The 25,008-nt window shown below is 43.5% G+C and overlaps 1 protein-coding gene across 3 annotated transcripts; it reads left to right on the top strand.

Annotated features, from left to right (window-relative positions):
• Positions 1-205: 205 nt before the first annotated feature.
• MTFR1 (mitochondrial fission regulator 1) lies at positions 206-20,815 on the top strand. Of its 3 annotated transcripts, none has more exons than XM_069957531.1 (9): positions 206-330; positions 7,951-8,004; positions 9,444-9,580; positions 11,325-11,423; positions 13,670-13,779; positions 15,287-15,723; positions 15,909-16,173; positions 18,913-19,075; positions 19,564-20,815. In XM_069957531.1, exons 3-9 carry the CDS (start codon positions 9,518-9,520, stop codon positions 19,627-19,629), a joined length of 1,203 nt encoding a protein of 400 aa, XP_069813632.1. In that variant the 5' UTR covers positions 206-330; positions 7,951-8,004; positions 9,444-9,517; the 3' UTR covers positions 19,630-20,815. The 3 variants fall into 3 exon arrangements, with proteins under 3 accessions (XP_069813632.1, XP_069813634.1, XP_069813633.1); XM_069957532.1 differs by lacking the exon at positions 206-330 and adding an exon at positions 344-431; XM_069957533.1 differs by lacking the exon at positions 7,951-8,004.
• The last annotated feature ends 4,193 nt before the right edge of the window (positions 20,816-25,008 follow it).

Raw genomic sequence — 25,008 nt, 5'->3', positions numbered from 1 at the left:
AACTATATCGGCAGAACTTTTTATTTATTCCTATAACCTGAGGATATCTGGTAAAGGAAAGGTAAGTAGTGAAGAATCTCAAGATTTTATGGACTCTAATATCCATCTAAATGCATTGAGTGTTATGGGACAATTTGCCAGGACTCAATATGGCCGCCACGTGCAGCGCGTAGGCAACGTGACATCCTGACTCCGCCCTCTCGAGGTGCCGGGAGTAGCATGGACGTCGCTGACGTAGTAAGAAGTTGCCGCCGCCGTTGAAGCCGAGTGTGGGATTTGTCGTTCGCGAGCTGTCACCGGGGAGAAGACACGTGACCGGGGAAGTGGCAGGTAAGGGCGGCTGGTGGATGTCAGGGCCGGGGTCTCCGCAGTGTACATGGCAGGCGGGGTGCCGGTGTGTTCCAGCTGTGACGGACACCGGGGGAGTCAAGGTCAGAGCGCCTTATATAATACTGTGGGCACCGCTGCTGCTCACAGGCCCCTCGCTTATACCTGTGTGACCGCAGATTTCCCGCTACAGGCTCGGTGACCTTATAGATGGAGCGCCCCCATCTGGACGTTCATGTGTACTGCAGCTGACATGGACACATCGAAACTGAATGCTTCAAACTAGACAATCCGTGTGACCATAGAGACGAGGGCTGCTGGCATTTGTAGTCCTACAGCAGTGTGTGTATGGGATAGGCTGATCACTGGTGAGGATGTGTGGAGCCATGTCCTCCTGCTGCTTCTGTCCTGGCTGGTGGCTGTGTGTGATGGGAAACCTCATTCACCTCTGAATAGTCTTTCAGCAGAAGGAGGGCACTGTGGCCATGATGCCACCGTCTCTTGATGTTTCTTATGGGGACAGGTGCCCTTTAACTGCTCTTCTCTGGCACTGGAGATGACGCTGGTGCAGTGAGGGCTGTGTATTATAGCCAGCGCCCGCTGTCACTGGGATGTGCCCTGCTCCTGTACCCATCTTATTATATCCAGCTATGGTAAGTACACCGCCATTGGGTTTTTGGCTCAGCTCATATGGACATTAGGGTGCCTGGTATGTTATTACACTTCCGCTGTGTCAGACTGAAAAGAATACACCACTTCCTGCAGGACTTACAGCAGCTGACAAATACTGGAAGACTTGAGGGTTTCTCTTTTTTTTTTTTTTTAAATAAAAGTAAGTTACAAATTTCTGGCCCCAGTTGATTTGAAAGAATTTTTCTTTTCTTTTGCTGACCTACCCCTTCACCCTTGTTATACAGGGGCATGTGAAATATCCCTTTAACCATAAGGCTAGATTCACACGAAACAGATCTGCAGTGGCATCGAAATCCACTGCAAATCTCTTGCTGTCATTCTGAATAGGGTTACATACCTGTAGCGGAATTATCATTTTGCTGTAAGTATGTAAACACTGCCCTCCTTAAGCCCCCCCCCCCCCCCGCAGCACCGTGCGTACATTATCGGTCCATGCTCTGGCCTTCTCCTGGGGCTCCCGGGATCCTGACGTCCCACTCAGCCAATCAGTGGATGTGGCTAGACAGCTCACTGATTGGCTGACAGGACGTCAGGATGGCGTGTGGGGCAGTGATTACATACAGTGGGATGAAAATTCCGCTGCATGTATGAAACCCTATTCAGAATAGTAAGGGATTCGCAGCAGATTTCGCAGCGTGAAATCCTCTGTGGATTTGTTACGTGTGAATCTATTCTTTGGCAGTATTTAGGAAATCTGGGGCTACAGTTATTTTGCTTAAAGAAGACAGCATAGTACTGTGTAGGCTGTATTAATCCTTGTCAAGGTTCGAATTCACGTACTACCTGGTTTATTACATTCTGTATCTTTTTGCACTGACTTCAGTAGCTTTAGATATATTGTACTTTAATCTGCATTGGGTCAGATCTCTGCTTATTGCTAAATGTTACACCGAGCCAGCCTGGTATTATGAAACCATGTGACGACATGGAGCAACACTCCTGTGTCTGGCAGCTTTGGCCTCCTTTGTACTTTTGTCTCTTCTTGTTTAGCTGCGCAGCCATCTGGAATACAGAAACACTGCTGAAGGGAGAGAAGTCGCCTATTGCCCTCTAGCGCCATCCAGCTGCAGGGGCAGAAGGGCAGGTTCATGGTTCTGTATGTAGCTGCTATGTAATGACCTGAATATAGTTGGGGGTCAAAAAGTTTTTATTAGTGAGTCTGATGACGTCTTGGCGAGTCTGGCCACCTCTTGTTGCACTAAAATAATAATCTAATTGTTGCTATTGCTCTTTTAAAAGCGGTACCCTCCTGTCCGATCTGACATTGAGCCTGGACGGGGAGATGTAACTGCATGCTGATAGCTGGGCTGCTGAAGCCACTGTTGACACCCTACAAGTATTGGGCATGGTAGCCATGGTAGTGCAGAGGCAATATCCCTATCTATAGTGCAGTTAGTCCATGGGTGCACCCAGATTAATGGGATGGTCTCTTCTTATGCTTTAAGGGGTTTCCAGGACTTATTGTGTGATGGCCTGTCCTGAGAGTAAGCGACTAGGATCTGGTCACTGGAGGGCTGATACCATGGGGATACCACCAGAAAAGCTATACAGTCCTCCCAGGGACCATGTGACTGCTGCCTTACAGAGTGGTCAGGATTGATCTTGTTTCACAGCGTTCTTCGTATGACATACCTGGCATTCCTCCTGCCGAGCCGTCTGCCCCCTCTTATGTAATAGAGCTAGTTTTTCTGGAAGCATTGCCTGATGTCTCACAACACTACAGAGAGCTCCACCTAAGAGTGACGGCCATCAGAACATCAGGATTCCTCCACAGTCAGGCTCTGTTTACACCTGGTAAGAGACCAGCCAGGTCAGGGAACGGCCGGTCTCACAAAAGGTACTGCACTACCGGCTGGGATGATCTTTTCCGCTGCTGAATTCTGATGCGGGCGCATCCGTGCGTGCCTGCATCAGAATGCCCCACTGCTCAAAATTCAATGAACTAGGGATCCCAGCCGGAGTGTAGACTGTGGGCGACATGTATCATCCGGCGTACGGATGATTTTAGTCGGAAAGTGCCGATTTGCGTATTTTTTTATTCGCAAATGGGCGATTTGCGAATAAAATATTCGCATATCGGCACTTTCCGCCAAGTACGCCGGGGGGGGGGGGGGAGGGGGAGTTACGGGGGGCGCGGGAGTCCGCGGGATTTATAATTTTTTCCACACAAAGATACGCCGAAAACCTACTCCACCTTTCAGGTGGCGTAGGTTTTCGGCTGTGCGCACCGACGCGCACGGGATTTATGTAGAGGCAGTCCGCCTCTACATAAATCTCTGTAGCGCCGGAGATGCGGGGACATTTATAAGTCCTGCGTAAAAAACGCCGGACTTAATAAATGTCCCCCTATGTGTATACACTCCGACCGGGATTCCATTGAAGGCAGCATTACGTAAGCTGCGTAGTAATCACGGCCGTTTTTGCAAATCGGTAACAACGGCTGTGATTATTACATAGCTGACGTAGTGTGAACATCGCCTCAGGCTGTATGTGTGCGGTAGGTACCAGACAACCTTTTTTCTCTTAGCGTCATTCAGACACTGTCTTTTCTGTAATGGAGTTGTCGATCTATAAGGTATAAGTGTATAGCATGGAGGAGTGACAGAGAAGCCTATCACTATAGAGCGCATGGCCAGTGCTGTGTAGAATTGGTGGTCATTAACCACATGGTTTAAGGTCCTATGACACACACAGATTTATCTGACAGATCATTGAAGCCAAAGCCAGGAACAGACTATAAACAGTGAACAGGTCATAAAGGAAAGACTGAGATTTCTCCTCTTTTCAAATCCATTCCTGGCTTTGGCTTCATGAATCTGTCAGATTAATCTCTGTATAGGTCCCTTATCACCTAAATTCTCCGTTTTTAGAATGTGGGTTTGCAGAGAACATACAGACTCTGTGTACCTGTTGCACTTGGTCAGATTTGAACACCAGCGTTAACCAATGAGCGATCGCGCTGATCATAGACTGGCTCATAGGGGATGAGCAGTATTATAGCTGCTGGTTAGATCACTCTAGCACCTTACAGTAACTTCCAGGTCACTCATTAATTCCAGATAGTTTCTGGGAGCTCTCACTTTTGCAGCCATTGTTGTCTATCTCCATATGCATTTATGTTATGGAAGTTTTTCCTGATTTGTATGGGGAGAATCTCTGTGTTGTGTAGAGGCTGCGCACACTCAGCTCTGCTGATGAGAATATACACAGCACATGGTGTCTCTTCTTTTGTATACTAGCTATTGGAGGACGAGTCTACACCCCTGTGACTCATAGGCTTCCGTAGACGCCCTGGCAGATTCATCTTTTCCATGACTATTATATATAGATCTCTAGTCTACTCTCTCTGCACTTCTCTGCTGGGTTGTGGTGCCGTTTGTTACAGCTTTGACGTATTTCTTCCTTATTAATAAATGTGTGTGTATATATATAAATAATTACAAATAGAACCTGAACTATATATGTTCGGAGCTGTTTATCCCTGAGGTATACATTGATATGATGTCCCAACATTTACCTGGCTCCAACATATAATCCCATTACAATGTTGGTGCACATGGCTAGCAATGCCTGTGTGTGTCCTGACCCCTTTCCATCATGGCCAATAGTAACTTTTTCCAGTTGTCTGTCCTATAGTAGTTCTGTGAGACTGCAATAGACCGGCGATGCCTCGCCTCGCCTCACACCTCAAGGGCACCATGACCCATTCATGCACCAGTTCACTAGACACTGTCACTTTTGGTAGGTCCTGTATACCAGCAAGTATTTCCTATGGCCTTCTGCTGGGCATCTACTATTGACTTTAGTGGTTCTGTGCTGGTAATTTGGTAGATGATAACACTGGTATACATCAATTTTGCTGACTACAAGGTAACATGTGATCTTTATGTATTTTGGGGTGCTGAATCCAAAAATAACATCTGTTACATCCAGTCATGTCCACTGGTAAACTTTTGCAGTTATAACTAGAGATGAGCGAACCGGGTTTGAGTCGATCCGAACCCAAACGTTCGGTATTTGATTAGCTGAGGCTGCTGAACTTGGATAAAGCTCTTAGGTTGTCTGGAAAACATGGATACAGCCAATGACTATATCCATGATTTCCACATAGCCTTAGTGCTTTATCCAACTTCAGCAGCCCCCGCTAATCAAATGCCGAAAGTTCGGGTTCGGTTAGACTCGAGCATGCTCGAGTTTGGCTCATCTCTAGTTATAACGTAACATTATATATAATAATATAGAAAAGCTGGGTGTGAAAAAAGATAATGGTGTGCAGAAAGATATGCAGTAGGTATAATTAATTGGACGAATACTGAACAAGTAGTTGAAAACTGCTGATGTCTGCATTTTGTGGCTATATATATTTATGGAAGATGGATATCTGGGCAGATGGAACACAAACATGATGGCAGACTACTGCTGGTGTTTACAGGGTTACAACTCTGATCAGAACCATTCCAGGGCATCCAAAAAAATTTCCAGAATCTCACCCGGCTGGGCCTCTGTGTTGTACTGACACTGATCCCGGCTTGGCGATCTATACATCTAATCAATCAGTGCTGTATTATGTATACTGCACTGATCTCTATGATGGATCCCAGCGGGATTTAAATTAATGTATGTAAAAAAAAAAGTTTTTTTTATTTAAAAAAAAAAAATCCCATGCCCTAGTAAAAGTTTAAATGACCCCCCTTTTTCCCATTTTACAAAAAAAAACCAAACATATTTAGTATTGCCCCTTGCGTAATAGTCTGAACGATTAAATGATCACATTCCTGATCTTGCATGGTAAATGGCGTAAGCGCAAAAACCTGCAAAATTGCAGATTTTTGTCATATCAAATGCAGAAAAATTGGCATATATGCAAGCAAAGATTATGGTGTAAAAATTTACACCTCACACAGCCACATACACCAAAAAATATAAGTGTTATAAAGATGGTAAGGCCCCGTTCCCACTGAGGAAAGTTAGCGGAATTCCGCGACTGAATTGCCCGCCGCGGAATGCCGTTAGCCTCCCGCTCATAATGGGAGTCTATGGGAGGCGCGCGCTCCTGCTCTGTACGCGCTGAAGAATGAACATGTTCATTCTTCAGCGCGGACAGGGCAGGAGCGCGCGCCTCCCATAGACTCCCATTATGAGCGGGAGGCTAACGGCATTCCGCGGCAGACAATTCCGTCGCGGAATTCCGCTACCTTTCCTCAGTGGGAACGGGGCCTAATAGAGCAATTTGCAGAACATTTATTTATTTATTTTTTTAAGTTTAAATTTTTTTAAAAAGCCATCAAATAAAATAAAAGTTTTATACAAGTTACATATCGCTGTAATAGTACCGACTTGAGGAACAGAGATAACATGTCAGTTATACCATATGGCGAATGGTGTAAACACAAAACCCCTCAAAATAAATAGAGAACTGCACTTTTTTTCAATTTCAGTGCACAAATTTTTTTTCTGGTTTCACAGGATATTTTATGGAAAAATTTAAGTCTGTCATTGCAAAGTATAATTGGTGTCGCAAAAAAATAAGGGCTCATTTGGGTCTGCAAGCGCTATGGCCTTTTACACACAAGGAAGACAAAACGAAAGCACAAAAATTAAAACTGGCTCAATTAATCAAACATTTCTCATTTGTGAAAAAATTTGACATTGCATTTTTTTGCCTTCAAATATGGAATCGGCACCTTTCATTTGGGTAAAATCAGCAAAAATATTTAGGTCAGCAGATTTTTTTTCCCCAAATGTAGACCAGTGTAATTCTATGCGTTTCTCTTAATAGCATGGCCATCTGGTAGAATAACACAGTGATGTTAGTGCCGTGCAGGCGTCAGTACATTTCCGTCGTTAGTTTGGCAGTCTCGTCTCTGTTTGGCACCCTGGTTATTAGTCTTGTGCAATCACTTTGTCATTGTGATATGACCTGTAATGACTTCTACCATAGGTTTACATTATCAGCTGTTCACCTTCAGCTTCTCTCCTCTCATGGAGTATATCCGGTCTGAATAGTTTTCCTGAAAAAACATGGTCAGTCACTGGTAACCTGTACTAAGACTAAAACTCCCAGCATGACCGGCGGGAGCGTCACAGGTTGCATACTAAGGGTCCTATTCCATGGAGCAATAATCGCTCTGTGGAATAGAGACAACGATCAGCCGATCGTTTATTTAGGTTCAAACCTAAACTCATCGGGCACCGACCGCACATCGCTGCGTGGAATAGCGATGCGCAGCGGGCAACCAACGATTTCACGAGCACCATGCTTTACCTAAGCATGTTGCAGGTCTTCTATTGCGCTCCTTCCTTTTCGCGGTCCCGCACGCAACAGCAGCCTCGGTGCAGTCTGTCTTAGCTGACAGACCGCTCAGCCAATCACTGTCCAGGACAACCGTGGCCAGTGATTGGCTGAGCGCTCTGACAGCTCAGACGGGCCGCATCGAAGCTGCTGCTGTGCGGGATGGGGAGGAAAAAGGAGCACAGGAGAAGACCGGCATCATGCTTGGGTAAAGTATGGTGTTTAAACAAGGGCTGCAGGGACATCGGTAACGATGTCTCTGCAGCCCTCGCTAAAATATTATTGGGCCGTCTAGCAGATCGGCGCTCGTTTACGTTATTGATCGGGTCTCCATCGGCACGTTGAATAGGACCCTAAGTGATGCTCCACTTACACATAAGAGTTACCAACTTTGAGGGTGCGTTCTCATGTACAGGATCGGCAGCAGATTTGATGCTGCAGATTTGATGCTGTGTTCAGTTATTTAGATTAATTCTGCAGCAGATTTCATCTAAATAACTGGACACTGCATCAAATCTGCACCATCCGCTGCGGATCCAGTACGCATGAACGTACCCGGAAGTAGGTTTTTGAAGCAAGGTTTATACTGAATCCAATACTGCATTACTTTTCCAGTGTAATGATTTTTTCCGTTTTAGGGATTGTGATACCACTGGAAATGCATTACTGAGTGTTCCAAGATTCTGGTGAAGGTATGGTTACCTTTTGTTGGCTAGAAACCATGCTCGCTTGGCATAAATGCTGGATTGAGGCTGTAATGTGTGTGACCCCCCCCCATTGGGTTCAAAGTGGATTGCACCCATTACAGTTTCATTGGATCTCCATATGCATAGAGACCCGAACTTCTGGATTAGCAGTGGTTCTCGCTACCTATCCAGAAGTGGCCCATTGTGACAAGTACTTTTTAAAACCTGATATTGTGTAGGTCTACCTTGTGCTAAAAAACAAGCTCTGACCCAGATTCATGGCCACAAAACACTCATAAGAACATGGGGGGAGATTTATCAGACATGGTGTAAAGTGAAACTGGCTCAGTTGCCCCTAGCAACCAATCAGATTCCACTTTTCATTCCTCACAGACTCTTCGGAAAATGAAAGGTGGATTCTGATTGGTTGCTAGGGGCAACTGAGACAGTTTCACTTTACACCATGTTTGATAAATCCCCCCATTGTTTTAAGGGCGCTCATACACCCGCAGATGCGACTGCTAGTGCTTGCGATTCCACATTTATGGGTTGTCCTGTGTGCAATACACGATCGCATACAAAAGCAATATTGTGCATGTGAAGCACCCTAATCTTATGGCTAATCGGTTTATGTTTGAACATTTATGCGTATGGTGATTCCTGGGCAGAACTTAAAAGTGCATAACAGTAGCTTCTCCGACTATTAAAGCGACTTTGTACCCACAATCTGACCCCCCCCCCCCCCCCAAACTACTTGTACCTTTGGATAGCTGCTCCAAGTACTGTCCAGGGGTCCGTTCGGCAGGTAATGCAGTTATTGTCCTTTAAACTTACAGCAATGTGCCCTACGGTCGTGGCTTAGAATATCTGTGCCCTAACTTTGCACCACCCCTCCGTCCCTCCGTCCCTCCTCCCCACCCTCTTCATCATTAGGAATGGCACTAAAACATTTGCTCTATGCTGAACATTTGCACAGATGTCTTAACGATCCAGCCCATGTGCTGGGCTGACACAGGTGGGGAATAGGAGGCAATATGCCTGGAGCATTGCTAATGATGAGGAGGGACAGAGGTTGTGCCAGCCTAATGCATACACAATCTAGCCCACTCCCGTTGGGCACGGGGCTGCAAGTTTAAAAGTTGTTTATTAAGACAATAACTGTATCGCCTGCGGAACGGACCCCAGGACAGATCTTGGGTTAAAAGCAGCTATCCGAAGGTACAAGCAGTTTGGGGGGGGTCAGATTGTGGGTACAGAGTCCTTTAAACACTCTTACTGCATGCTACATTATTATCTATGAACAAATCCTACAAATAAGATGCATGATTTGTTAGACACCTCTTCCCCGCTGTATTTCCTCTGGGTGCTATAAGCAGCATTGCTTTTTCCTTGCCACCTTTCCTTTTAGGGCCAGTAGATTTAATGGTTTACGTTTGTCTCTCCAGCTCGACTATGGAACAGCAGCTTCCCTGCACACCCAGGCTGTTTATACAGGACTTTCAAGATTTAGTGCTGTCCGATGCTGCACTGGCTTTTACGTCTGGTTAGGATGGTTCTACAACTAACGCAAAACATGGAATCGGTAAGTAACCATCCCATGTTATAACAACATATGTGAAGGGGTTATCCAGCATTAGAAAAACATGGCTGCTTTCTTTCCGAGACAGCACCTCTCGTTTCCAGGTTGGGTGCAGGTTTTGTAACTCTGTTCCATTTAAGTGAATGGAGCTTAATTGCAAACCCCACCTGAACTAGAGACATAAGTCATGTTGCCTCTGAAAGAAAGTGGCCATGTTTTTCTAACTCTGGAAAACCCCTTTGGGGGCCCTTGCACACCTGTAAAAGAGGCTGAATTCTCTTGCCCCTCTCCTCTTCGCTCAAAGAATGAGCATGCTTGTAAATTCGGCTTCTCTTACTCAGTGTGCAAGGGCCCTAATACAGGAAATCACAGTACATATTGTAATAGAGAAAGAACTAAAGGTCTGGATATCACAATAAAAATAGGGAAGGTAGCAGTAAATGTAGCAGTAGAGGTAAGCTGCAGCCAGAGAGCTCTAGCTGTGGAATAGCTCTCCCAGAGCAAAAGGGTCGGGTGGCGATTTTCCATCACAGCCTATGACCAGGGACGACATCATCATCTGTCAGTGGTTGTTTGGGAGAGCCCCATACAAATCACACATGCAAAAGTATAAGGTGATCCAAAAGTGCAGTGAGGGAGCCAGGAAGGCGAGTATAGTCCCTCCTGCCATTGAATATAACACTTCCCATGCAAAACTCTCATTTTATATAACTTCACATAAGCAACCTTAGTAAATTAATGCTGAGTCCAGGTTTTCTTTGCTGGCACCCACTGTGTGATTTATTTCCCTAAACAATGCAGACAGATTGGGGGGGGGGGGGGGGGGGGTTAGGAAGTCTGTATCTCTCCTACAGGGCAGTTTCGGAAATGCTTATACATGTAAAGTATGCATTAGTTTAGACTTGTATAGCTTTGTGGGACAACCTCTCAAACTCCTGGAGGTATGTACACTGTTTAGCTTGCAGTGTTATGTTGTTTACAAACTAAACTTAAAAAGAACTACAGAAACCAGTGGCCTTGGCTGTTTTTGGCTCCCCCTCCTGTTGAGTTGCTGTGGCGTTACCTGCACAGGGCAGTTTTTCATTCAGTCTTATATAATCCAGATGTGATGCTGCAGATTTCACTTCATTTATATTGATTACATCTGATCTAGCGGTAACCTAGCACATTTAAGTCACTCTGAATCCAGCACGGCGGCACTAATCTGCACATACAAAAAAGTCCAAATGTACTAGGTTCGTGCTGGATTCATGTTAAAGTATGTGTGAACGTGCCCTTGAGATGCAGACCATTTCCTTGAGTTATTGATCTTCAGCTTCTATTTGATGCCGGTATTATTTACAGAACAGTGATGTCATACAGGTCATAAGGATCTATTCACTCTATCCAGTTGCATTATGAAGACAACCTGTGGCCATATAGATTTCATGTTCTGCTTATGGTCCGGTGTATGAGTCAGAGCAGATTCTCTGCTGGCAGACTTGTATTACAGAGATGGCTGTCTATTGGAGTGGTCACTGCTAGGAAGTTACCTGGATTGCTGTCATGATTTCCATTGGCTGGCTGTAGGCGTCCACTGCTTTATCATCAAGGCAACTGAACCCTTGTTGTAAACAAAGCCAAAAAAAAGAAAAATCACCTTCATCAAATGAACATTCACGTGGGATTGAAATGTTTCTGTGTGATATCATGTCAGTTGTAGTATTTTGTGAGTCCATTGTTTTCATATATGTGAATATGATTTCAGGCACTTTGGTCAGGAAAATCCTACGGATCATCTCGAAGTATAGTCCGAAAAATTGGCTCAAACCTCCCCATCATACAGTCCCCGAGAGTTCATTTCCAGGTATGAGGTCAGATCTGATGTGGATACATGATGCTAGTCTGCTGTATGCTCTGAGCGAGGTGGGATTTCTATGTTTAGTCCTATTCACTGTGCACAGAAATAACAATTGTAAGAGGAGGGATGAAAAACTATTCAGCCAATTATTATTCATGGAGAGCTTGAACTGTTTAATTCTTCACCCTGTTGTACGAACACATTGTGTCAGTACAGCCACGCGACTATATAAACAGTTTCAGAGTTCCTGACATGATTATGAATGATGATGCCGGGAGTTCTGAGTTCCAGTCTGAAGAATACGGAATGTATTTTGCCTACATGTGAGTGGCCCCCTAAGTTTAGACCACCTTGTAGTTGGCTTACAGAATTCTAGCATCACATACACAGTGTGCTATGGTAGTAATGAAGGATAATGTAGCTGCTATACATGTGAGTGTGTGTAGGTGACGGAAGAATTCCAAGCACCATGTTTTCCTATGTGGATTATTCAGGAGACTGTAAAGGGAATGTAGGAACGATGCGAATACTTGTACAGTCCAGACAATGACATCCTTGTTGTGGTTGATGATAAAACAATGAGCGTATTGTACAGACTGAAGAGTTCACTTCTGTGTAACGTTATAATTCGCAGAGGATGTACCTGGCCTGTGTAAGGTGTGGGAGCATTCACATCACCAGATTAAAGTTTTTTTTTTTTTTTTAGGTGTTTGTTAGTTGAGGGCAATTGGGAAGGCCTACAACTTTTCCCCACCCCACTGGATTATGTGCTAAAAATGCACCAGATTTGCAGAAATCACTGTAAATTTGTGTTATTGTTTCTGCACCCTGAAGGTCTAGAAGTAGTAACATTTGCACATAACTTTATTATGGGCCCCCAGAGTCATTTCTACTGGTGGGCTTCAGACACCTCAGTCCAATACTGCTCCTATCCTTCCTCTAAAGTCAAAGCCAATTTCTGACCAGACATACTATGCGTCTGTAATAATCTTTCCGGCCCTATTACACAAAGCGATTATCAGCTGTATTTGGCAGATAGCGACCATTACGGCTGATAAGCGCTTTGTGTAATAGAAGACAACAATCAGCGAGTGGGGAACGAGAAGCGAGTGAGTGCTGACCTTACTGGTCGGCGCTTGCTTGCTCCCTCTCGTCGCCCAGTGTAATAGGGGCTTTAGAAATATCCTGATAGCAGAGGCTAGAGAACTGTCTGTAAAAATAAAGGATTAAACAGCACCGGCTAAAATCAATAGCTATGTTGCCCCTTTAAGGCTTATGATACAGGGAGGCTCAGCAAGATCATTTTAATTGGTTTCATCTAGTAATCGCTGCAGAACAGTTTGCCATGTAAATTATTGCACGGGACGGCAGCTCACCAGTTATTCTGCAGTTATGACAGTGTTCCATCATAATCCAGATTCTAGATCGGTTCTTTATCTGTATAATAGCTTTGTACCCTTAGGATATGTTCACAGAACGTATATTCATTGAATAGCGTCCGCAGAAAACCCTGTCAGTGCACACTGTGGAGCGAGCGGCTCCGGCCGCCTGCTCCATTGTGTGCAGTGGAGAGTTCTGATGCGGGCCCGCACGGATGCACCCGCATGAGAACTCTGCACCGCTAAAGATCATACAGCGCCCAGTCTCATACAGCGTATGAACATGGCCTCAGTGCGAGGGCTTCACGGCATTTGCTGTGCATTTCTGCATGTCGCACACTGAAAATACCGCTGTGTATGGGGTGTCTATAGAAATCTCTATATCTTTGTTGCACCAAGAAAAAAAAAAGAAAAAAGGATTCAGGCTAAGTAAAATGCATTGTGTGTAATATGAAATGCTTTTTCAGTGTATTTCTATACATATTGCACTAAACCTTCAACTGCTGTATCTCTCTTCACTTGCGTCATCTGTTCTATGAAGGATCAAGTTTCCGAGCCACCGTAGGTCAGTGCTCATAGTGCTGCATGTCCACTTGGTGTTTTCATGCATGTGTGTTATGCATGGTTCGTATTGTCCTGTTACTGTTCTGTTTTACTTAATACTTTATTTTATGACCACTTATCGGACATGAGCACTGGTGACTTACGTGTGGTGATCGTCCTCTGTTGCATGTTTTATTCTGTGTATATGTATTCAACAATTACAATGTTCATTGCATCTCCATTAAGCACGGGTGGTGCTGCGTACAAGGCAGTGTGTCTTGCATAGTTGTTCTTATTAAAGATTTTTTACCTTTTTCTTTTCCCGCCCAGCTTGTTCCATATCCCGTTGCAATAAATGGTCTGCCAACCGGAGCGGTAGCTTCATTTGCTGATGTGGGATGGGTGGTAGAAGAGCAGAGAGAACCATGTGCGAGACTCAGGTGGGTGCTGGATTCCCAGGATTGTTTGACTGTGTTTAATCCCTTTCCTGATTTATTGTAGTATTGTGTTATTGCATGTAGGAGGGAAGAAATTCACTCCAGCTTCTGAATCTGGTTCTGGTCCAACCTTTCCACGCTCACCCATTGTCCTTCCCCATCATCTTCAGGTCCCAGCTGAACAATCCCACCTCCATTTCTGAAATGGGCTTGTCTTGGTGATGACAGTCCGTTCAGCCAATCACGGACCGAGACAGGACAGCACTGCTGCCAGTGATTGGTTGCGCCGACTGTCACCCCCTAGGCAATTTCATCTTGCAAGCTGGAGGCAGGATCGTTCAGCTGGGGCCGAAGGTGATATAGGACAGGGATGTCAAACTCAGGCCCTCCAGCTGTTGCGAAACTAAAAGTCCCATCATGCCTGGACAGCCAAAGCTTTTAGCTTTGGCTGTCCAGGCTTAATGGGAATTGTAGTTTTAAAACAGCTGGAGGGCCTGAATTTGACATGTCTGATATAGGAGGACACTGGGGGAGCACGGAAAGGTAATAATAGCAACATATGGAAAGTTTATTTTGAGCAGAACACCCCTTTAAGACACTTGGGGAGATTTATCAAACATGGTGTAAAGTGAAACTGGCTCAGTTGCCCCTAGCAACCAATCAGATTCCACCTTTCATTCCTCACAGACTCTTTGGAAAATGAAAGGTGGAATCTGATTGGTTGCTAGGGGGAACTGAGCCAGTTTCACTTTACACCATGTTTGATAAATCTCCCCCACTGTTCTTTTTTGCAGTAAAGCTGGGGTTATAGTGCAATTCTTATCAAAGCAGTGAAAGCCACATTGGTACCTGATAGACTCTACTATGAGTTAACAAGTGGTATCTGTATCTGCAGAAACCATGATGCATGTGTGAACAGAGCCCAAGCAAAGCTAGATGCACATGGCAGATACATTTGTAAACAGTCATCACTAGCACTTCTCCTGGCCTACCATTTCCATATGTGCTGCTGCTCACATTATTAATCCGTTTTTCAGAGAACCTGAACCTGCTCAACTGGATCTACTGGATGTTAGCATTAGGTTTGATGATTTGCTGTAACAAGCAGCACATCCTGTCATGTTCCGTCTCACACCCATCTGCCGATATGTAAGAGTAGAGATGAGCGAACCTCAAGCATGCTCGAGTCCACCCGAACGTTCGGCATTTGATTAGCGGTGGCTGCTGAACTTGGATAAATCCCTAAGGCTATGTGCAAACATGGATATAGTCTTTGGCTTTATCCATGTTTTCCAGAAAACCTTAGAGCTTTATCCAAGTTCAGCAGCCACTGCTAATCAAATGCCGAACGGTCTGGTTCGGATCGAATCGAACCCAAACCCAGTTCGCTCATCTCTAGTAAAGAGCAATGTGTTATAAGGGAACTCTCGCCTCAGCTACTGTCTGTAGATGAAGAATGAGCGATGCACCAATGAGACTGTTTTTAATAGTAACATGAACTTTCTTGCAGGACACAGAATAACTTGCTTCACCCATTGTCACGAGAGAATGACATAGCTCACTATGACATCCCATTACGGAGACAGGCATCTATGGCTCACTATGACATCCCATTACGGAGACAGCCATCTATGGCTCACTGTGACATCCCATTACAGACACAGGCATCTATGGCTCACTGTGACATCCCATTACGGAGACAGCCATCTATGGCTCACTGTGACATCCCATTACGGAGACCGGCATCTATGGCTCACTGTGACATCCCATTACGGAGACCGGCATCTATGCCTGTTTTGGCGAAGGAAGATCCGGAGGTCAGAGATCCGCCAGCCGCTAATAATGAAGCTCTGCAGAAGATTAATGCTCTGGAAAGTGAACTTGCCAACCTGAGAGCCCAGATAGCCAAGATAGTTACCATCCAGGAGCAGCAAAATGTGGCAGCAGGTAGTTTTTCAAAATCGCTCACGCTTCATGGTAATTTATACAATGATTTAGTCAAAATGGGGAAACAGAAACAATCTGCTTTTGCATTCTTGAATACTACCCATAAGTTGCTCTCAAGCTGTCTGTGCTTGTGTATATGGATATATCCTTTTTAAAATTTGTTTTTTGGGGGGAATTTTTTACAGTGTCAAGTCCTACAACTCCTCCTTTCATCCCTGGAGCTCCTCCTATGGGGGCACCTCCGCCACCACCACCCCCTCCACCGCCACCCCCTCCCCCTCCTCCTGCTTTACACCGCAGTGTATCGGCTATTGACCTCATCAAGGAGAGGAAAGGAATGAGAAGCGGCTTAGAGACTACAGTGCTTGATGCACCAAAGAAGCCTGAGATGCCAAGCATGTTGGACGTCCTTAAAGACATGAATAGAGTAAAGTTGCGCACAGTTCAAAGGTAACGTCTGTTTTTCTTAGACCCTTAACTGAACAGAAGAAAATCTATCCTGCAGTTACTTTCCCACAGAGCAGGAGATGCTGAGGAAGAAGGTAGTTTTATTACCTTCATTCTCTGTCCCATTTTCTTGCAATCCTCTGTTGTTGTTTTTTTTATATATATTTTGATTTGGTGCACTGAGCGCTCTGATCCTTCCCTCTTCGTGAATATCAGTCAGTCTGCAGTGATGAGTGGCCAGAGAAACGTTGCCTGCAGAGCACGGTCTGAATATTCATGAGGAGGTGGCGAGTGGACATATCGCTGCAGAGGGCTGTAGCTCCACCCCCAGTGCGCCAAGCCACCCTACTAACATATTAAAACAGAGGTTTGTAGGAAAATGTTGATGAGAATGAAGGTAAGAAAACTCCCTTCCTCAGCGTCTCTGGTCCTATAAGAACATTTCAGCAGAGTCTTCTAACCTGTTGTTTTCTCTTTAAAGGAGGGATGGGTCTCTGGTTTATTGGATGAGGATAATCATAGGATATTCCAAAAAGATACATTTGGGCTATGTAAATTATGTGGTCAAACGGGAAAGTCACTTTTGTAGCTAAAACAATGTATTGATACTGACTGACTTCTGTAAAGAAAATGTCCAGAAGTAGAGCTGACGTACCCCCCAGGTGTGTTGGGTAATGTCACACATTTGTCAGAATGTATAACTATATGGGCTACATCTCTAGATTGTATTCTTCTCTTACAGATATAAGTATATTTCCCTAGTTTTATAATCTTATTACTATATTTCTGTGTTGCTGCACACAAATCTAATATTCCATATTGATGCAGCCCCAGTACTCATTGACTCTTTCCTTCCTAAGCGGTTTAGGCTTCTTTTCTCTTGCTGAGTCAATGGCACACTGCTGGATTGCCAGGTACCTTGTGCTGTGAATTCTGTGTTATCCATGGTGTGTTATAGTGGGATGTGGTTATAGTCATAGTTCTCTATGTAAGGCTATGTTCACACTACATAAGTTCCGTGGAAATCACGGCCGTTGTTTCAGTGGCCATGATTTCCACAGGACTTACGTAGTGCTGCAGGCTGAAGGGATCCCGGACAGAGTGTATACATACAGTGTGTGAACATGGCCTAATGCTCTGAATGTCCTGGTAAGTATTATCCGTCATTTAGCACTCTTATTTTATCTATATAGCATAAAAACTCATGACATTTAGTTTCGCAGGTGTGTTTTATTATAATACATTGTATATCACGGTACAAGTGTTTTTGTGACACTTTAAAGGGGTATTGAAGAATTCTGATAAAAAGCAAAAAAAAAAAAAAAAAACCTTGAAAGAAGGCAGCTAGAACAAAACCCCATGTGCTCAACCTAGCAAGAGTGACTCCTTAGAGATTGGTTCTTATAAATCCTAGTCGTGCAACTGAGCAAGCCTAAGCTAAACTCCAGCTTATAACCCTGAGCGATACTCACCATATCATGTGTCAGTAAGTGAATATTTAGGAAACTGATGAAAAGATTTCCTTATACTATACATTGAGGATTTTTAATATGTGTTGTATACTTTTTATTGGAGACAAGTTCTATATACTGGATTACCTCTGAAAGCGATCATTATGATGATTAGGGAAAAAACCTTTCCTGTAGAAGTAAACTGCAGTGCGTTATACAACTTCTTGGGACTTTATAAAGATATCGATAGAGATGTCTGCAGGAGGTGCCTGACAGCACAGCATTACTCCTGAGGTCAGGCTTCTTCCCTGAGAGATCTTTATATGTCACTGGCAAAACACAAGACTTGTTGCATTATGTGTGTGACAAGAAGCCGCAGTGTCCTTAGGCCTGTTCACTACACACTGCCACCACAACCACGTCCACTGCCGGTGTGGACAATTCTGACAGCTTCCAGACACACACACACACACACACACACACACACACACACACACACACACACACACACACACACACACACACTGAAAAGTGATGCATGGATCTGGAAAGGCTCAGGCTCCCATATGGGATAAGAAGAGTGGAGTAGCCTGTATGTTAAGGTTTAGTTTTGAGAAGGGTTTACATAAGGTAATATTCCACATTTAATATAAAATGTGTGGGGCATTGTTGTGCTGTATTCTTGCTGTGAGTTGTCTATGTGGTGGTGTTCTCAGTATGTTGTGCAGTATTTGCATTCAGGTGAGCTTTATCACCAATATTACAGAAGTTCTTTACCAGTAAGCATTGGCGGCCTATCCTAAGTATATACCATCAGGCTGGGTCCACATATGGGCAGGGATTTGCTGTAGTTGTCATTCAGGATAGTTGCACTGTGTCATCCAGTGTTTTTTAACTTGGCGCAGCCATGCTAGAAGCCGACTATGTCTGACTGTCCATGGCATTGTGGTCCATGCCAATCTATGGGTCTCTAGACATCTGTCTTGTAGTTGACGGCTCCTCTCTGAAAATAGAGCAGATTTGCAAAACTAAAAGCAGCACATGGATAGGTGTGGTCCTATGTCCTCCAGTGATCCTCTAGTGCTAGAAGCAGCTTTACCTAATAAAGGGGATCCTGATCTGGTGACACCCCCCCCCCCCTTCCAAATCTGTAACTGAATATGGCATAATAAGGGTGAAGTAACTTTCTTTAAGACTCCTTTACATTATAAAGTCATTTTGTATAACAATCTTACACAGGTCTATATGTTCGTCTAGAATCCCTAATACCAGGTGTTCTATTTTCTCACAGGACTGAAGAACCTAAACCCAGTGACCCGGCTGACCCCGCCACTCTCATTGCAGAAGCTTTAAAAAAGAAGTTTGCTTACAGATATAGAAGTGACAGCCATGGGGAATCGGACAAGAAAAGTTTTCCTAATTTGGAACAGAGAAAACTCCCAGAACCTCCACTGGTATGTGAGAAGCTTTGAAGCGTCTTCAGTATACTATGTGTATACTGTGACTATTGGCACTATCTTTTTTCTTACTAAGTGCATGTAGATGTAAGTGAAATGTATGGAGACTTGACATCTTGACCCATTAAAGGGGTACTCCGGTGGAAAAAAAATCTGATTGATTTGAAAGATTTTTTTTCCACCGGAGTACCCCTTTAAGCTCAGAGAAGGTGTTGCAGCTGGCTATGCACATGTAGTAATCTATATACTATTATTTGGAGCATACAAATGACATATCATAATAATTCTAACAAAAACTCTGCAGTCAGAGGAGATACAGGATATGCCTGTAACCTGCTAAACAGCATGCACACGTTTAGGCATACGTCTTAAGGGTCCTATAGGTACTATCTGCTGCAGTACAAAATGATTCAGAAGGAATGATGTCATGAGTTTCTACTAAATCGGTGTGTATTATAACCATATAACCCTTTGTTTTTTTCTAGTTTGGACCTCACATGCTGAAATCAACAGGGAAAATGAAGAGTCTCATTGAATCTTCACATTCATGACAATGCAGCTTTGGGGGTCTTCTAATTCACAAGTGACTGTCAGTATTTACAATGATGGTGGGCTTGGACATGTGGTGTATTATTCCCTTGAGGGAATCGGTAAACAGCCCACAATCAGGTGTAACACTAAGTCTTGCCATGTAGAATAGTAGTACATAGTAACTAAGCGATGATGATGATGATGAGTACTAGTGATATATTTATAAAGATTTGGGTACTGTAGTTTGTGAAGTCAGAATGTATATTGCTGCAGGCATTACAAGGAATATAGGCTGTTGCATTGACAGACCTCTCATCCATTCACCCCAGAAAGGCACTTTATGTTCATGTGAGTGGAGAAAACCAGTCTTCTGATGTGTCATGAGCGACGTTGAAGATTTTGGATCACTGTCGGGCTCTATAAAAGTTTCAGATTTTTTTTTTAATACTGTTTAGAGATTTGTTACTGGTAATCTGACACGATATTTAAGTAAACGTCATTGACTGTAATGTTGTCTGTCCCCAAGTAACACAAGTCTCTGCGCTGTGCCAAAGGGGTATAAGTAGAGATGAGTGAACCTGAGTGTGCGGCATTTGATTACCAGTGTCTGTAGAAGTTGGATGCTGGAAAACATGGATACAGCCATGTTTTCCAGGACTCCCTAGGGCTACATCCAATTTCTTCAGTCATCGGCAATCAGATGCTGCGCGCTTGGGTTCACTCATTTCTAGGTATAAGCATTTGGAGAGCCCTTTCAGTTTGGAAATCTGTGTCCGTTCATGTTCTAATACGATCTTACATGCATGTGATGTATTAGATAATTTTCATTGGATTTTCCCTTAAAGTGTTCTACAGCAATGGTATTTAACTTATGAACTATCTGGTTATGTTCATATTTTGGGATGGGGGACTTCTAGGAATAGGAACTTCACAGTAACTTTTTCCTTGTTTTTGAATCTTCCCTATAGTGTTTTTTGTGTGTGTTGAAATATCTCGGGGATATACTTTGGGAAATAAGCAGTGTTGACTCATTGGGAGCATTGTTACACCCCATCTCCACGCTACTTACAGATCTCATCTGTATGTTACATTGTTAGACATGCCAGACCATAGTATTACAGAACAGTTCATCAGACCAGAAGAGTTCCACCAAGCAAATTTTAAGAGATCACACACAGTCTCTGTTTAAATAAACACCTTGAAAAATTTTGTACTTTTTTTTTTTTTTTTTTTTTTTAAATACGGGTGGTCCATGGTGGCCTCAGTTAATAGTTCTGTATTCTAACAGGGAGAAATCAGTTAAGGCCAGTGGGGTGGGGAGAAGCTGCCATGGGCCACCCACTGCCATTGACTTGTGGTTAATGTAGCATAAAAGTAAGAACAGGTTCTCTTTAACTTACTACAATGTAGGAGGCAGGTTTCTGTATTACAAGCCTGTTGTATGAACGGCCTCTATTCAGGTTTGAACCCTAAGGAAGCAGCGGCTGGAGTGTTTTTGGATTGCTTTAATATGTATATATGTATGTATATACATCTGTCTCTGATCATTGAGTATGCAAATACAGAGGCATAGAGCTTGGATGTATGCCTCTGAGTGCAAACAAATATCCATTACCTCCTATCTCTGTCAGAATGTACCAGAGCAGCCCAGGATAGCTCGATAAAGGTACCAAAGAAGTAGGTTTTATAGAAGAATGAGACCACAATGATGTTGGGTACAGATGAGTATATATTTTACTCTAAAGGGAAACTGTGCCGAACCAAAGTAACATTGCCCACTGTATGGGGTATATTGGAGGAGAGGAGGGGGGTTAGGCACCTGGTATCCATCTAAGGTGCTTCCACTATAAGAACCTGTGGTTGTGTGTTGCAGATTGATTTCCATAGGGGGACGCCTCTCTCCTATGGAGACTGCCAAGGTGGCTTTACTATAAGCAGAGTTTCGTAATGCATCCTATAAGTTTTTTTTTTTTTTTTTTAAAGAAGCTCTTGGTATGTTACTTATACATGCTAATACTTTAGATACTGGGACACTGGACTTTGCTGTAAAGGCTTGAAGGTAATGTTTAGTAGATTCACAGGAGGGTACATGAAAGTGAGTGTTATAGAGAAGGATTTCTGCATGTGTTAATGGATTGATGCAGTTTGCAGTATAGTGTGTCCGGGTGATGTGCTTAGAAATCTGTGCATGGCAATATAAAATCAATTTACCAAAGAATACATTTTAATTTGGGAAAGATAAGTGTCCGGCGTCAAGCCAAAACCACGGATGTGTTACAGGGATCAGGGTGATGCATGTAGCGGTTGCTCCTGAGCTCTGCGCAGAAGCAGTACAAAGAGGGTATACATAATGTTTGTTATAAATAGCTTTATTGACAAACGCTGGACAAATCCTTTCGGTGGGACTTGAGCTGAGTCTATCCCTGGTCACTGCCACTTTGGGTTGGGGTGGAGGGCTGACAGGAATTCCAGAAAGATGTCCGCCCTCCTGCTCTTTACTATCTAGGAGCATAAGCAGTTTCACTTGTATTGCTGTACTTTAAGTTAACTTTTAGTGTCAGTGCCCCTTTAAGAGTTCTGATCATTCACATAATCTCTACATCTTCTTACTCATCACATAACTCCTGATACAGCTCATCTCAGCCCTTAAGCGCTTACAATCTTTTCTAGACTGTCCATACACTATTACAGTTTAAAGCGACTCTGTACTCACAATCTGACCCTCCCAAACCACTTCTACCTTCGGATAGCTGCTTTTAATCCAAAATCTGTCCTGGGGTCCGTTCGGCAGGTGATGCAGTTATTGTCCTAAACAACTTTTAAACTTGAAGCCCGTGCCAAACGGGAGTATTTGTGCCCTAACTTTGCACCACCCCTTCGTCCCTCCTCCCCTCCCTCTTTATCATTAGGAATGCCACTGGAACATTTTCTCCATACTGAACATTGCACAGGTCCTTAAGAATCCAGCCCATGTGCCGTGCTGACACAGGTGGGGAATAGGAGACAATCTGCCTGGAGCATTCCTAATGATGAAGAGGGTGGGGAGAGGGATGGAGGGGTGGTGCAAAGTTAGGGCACAGATACTCCCGTTTGGCACAGGGCTTCAAGTTTAAAAGTATTTTTTTAGGACAATAACTGCATCACCTGCCGAACGGACCCCAGGACAGATCTTGGATTAAAAGCAGCTATCCGAAGGTACAAGGGGTTTGGGTGGGTCAGATTGTGGGTACAGAGTCGCTTTAAGTGAATTTTCTATTACAGCAAAAGGAAACTGGAAACCCTCTTGTATATTTTAAGGTTTTACCCATTAAATATTTTATTGTATTTTGAGTTTTGTATTGATTTTATGATTTGAACTTAAATATGGAGAATAAACACTAAAGCTGTGTTCCTGTATATGTTACATGTAAGCCGGTACAATAAAACGGTGATTGTTTACCCATCCTGCTCTATTTATTTCACATAAGGTTTACATGTTATCTGTACAATATATTGATGCTGGTCTTTATACAGAGGTTAAAGGGGTACTCGAGCAAAAAGCTTTTTTCCCGGTAATTGAAACAAATTACAAAGTTATATAACTTTTGTAATATGCTTCAATCGCCTATCTGCCCCCCTTCCCTATCTTTCCACCCCTCAACCTCCCCACCAGGAAGTGAAGTAAACTCATTCTTACCTAATGACTGTTGACCCCAGGCTTTTCTGTGGCAGCCATTTTGTGACAATGACATCATCAAGAGGGAGGCGGGTCAAAGCCCTGTTAGGCCAGCCTCACTTTGTCAGATACAGTAGAAACCACGGCACTCGTTTTTTCATGCAGAAATAGGTGAAGGTTTTATTTAACAGTGTGATACAAGGTATAAACTCCGACCATAGACAGAAAGTACATGAGATGAGACCAATGTAATATGCAACGTTTTGGTCCAACCAGGACCTTCCTCAGGCCATAGGGTCTCTCTTGTGCTTTATGTATGAAAGAGGGGGGTCGGTGGAGTGGAGTGCCGTGGTTTCCACTGTACAGTATTGGAGGTTAAAGAACCCATTTACCACTGAGCACCGGCTCTACAATTTAAGGCAGAGGTGTGCAGCACTGATCCAATATATTCACTTTGTCAGATGACTCGGCTCTGATTGGCCGATGAAGATGTAAGCCATCTAACAGTTCTACAGAGCCAGTTAGACATCTGACAAGTGCATCACGGGAAAGCCCAAACCAGGAAGTAAAGAAAAAAAAAAAATGAAGACACCAACTGGAGCTTCAGGGACCTGCAAACAGCGGGAAATTCAAACATAGACGGACTCGGGAGGGATGGTAAATGTAAAAACTATGTTTATGATTGATATGTTTATGATTTTTTTTTTTTTTTTTTTTTTTTTTATCAGCGCCGGAGTACTCCTCTAATTGAAAATACTTTGTATTTTGTGGATTTTTGGGGTCATAATGCTGTGGCTGGATTACATTAAAGGGGTCATTGGCAAGATTATTTCCTTCAGGGAGAACTCTCTCTGTTCATCATCAGGGCTTTGCAAAGCAGTTGCAGAGTCCTCATAGTAGCTATGACACTAATACAGAGTCTGATCAGTTATGCCTGTGATGGGCATACTACAATGATATGCACTTGTAGTATGCCTGTAGTCAGACAATAAAGAGCCCAAGGTGGGACAGTATAAAAAGAAAAATATGCTGGGGTGTGTGGAGAGGTAAGTATAGGCTCTTCATTATTTATTTATTTTTAATATGGCTGCAGCCCAAAAGCAAAAATTTTAAAGCGCCACCTTGTGAAGACAGGGCTAATGTTGTCCTTAATAACTTTTCACCTCTCCACTTATGCTAGCTTCACACACAGCAGTCTGTGTCAAAACCAGAAGTGGATTCAAATAGGACGGAAAATAAAAGGACCTGTACTTTTTCCTGCTTAAACCACTTCTGGCTTTGGCACAAAAACTGCCATGCATGAAACCAGCATATAACGGTTTCTGGCAATGTTTGAAGGTTTTAAAGAGTGAATGGGAGAAGTGGACATTTATGACCTCTGTTCCAGTTAGTTATGCTGCTATGGACAAGGTGATACCTTTTAAGCTAGAGATAACCCATAGGGTTCTGAATAAATGGTACAAGTGTAATAAACTGAAAAGTTACCAAAAGAGCACACAAAAAATAAACAATTAAAATCCATGCCATTTTTAAGGGTATGATGTTTTGTTTGCTGTATATGCTAACAGAACCAGTATGCCAATGTATATGGTCTAATTCACCTTTTAATGCTGGATCTATTAAACAAGTAGATTTTATCCACTATTTGGTATTAAAAAAAGGTAATAGATCTAACATCCTGGCAGTGAAAGAATTCCTCCAGGGTTATGGCAAAGGTCTATGGGATGGGATGTGATTTGGGGGG

Source organism: Dendropsophus ebraccatus, chromosome 2, assembly GCF_027789765.1.
Source record: "Dendropsophus ebraccatus isolate aDenEbr1 chromosome 2, aDenEbr1.pat, whole genome shotgun sequence".
Taxonomy (NCBI): domain Eukaryota; kingdom Metazoa; phylum Chordata; class Amphibia; order Anura; family Hylidae; genus Dendropsophus; species Dendropsophus ebraccatus.
Note: the sequence above shows the minus strand (reverse complement) of the source record. Positions and strands in the feature narration are given on the sequence as shown.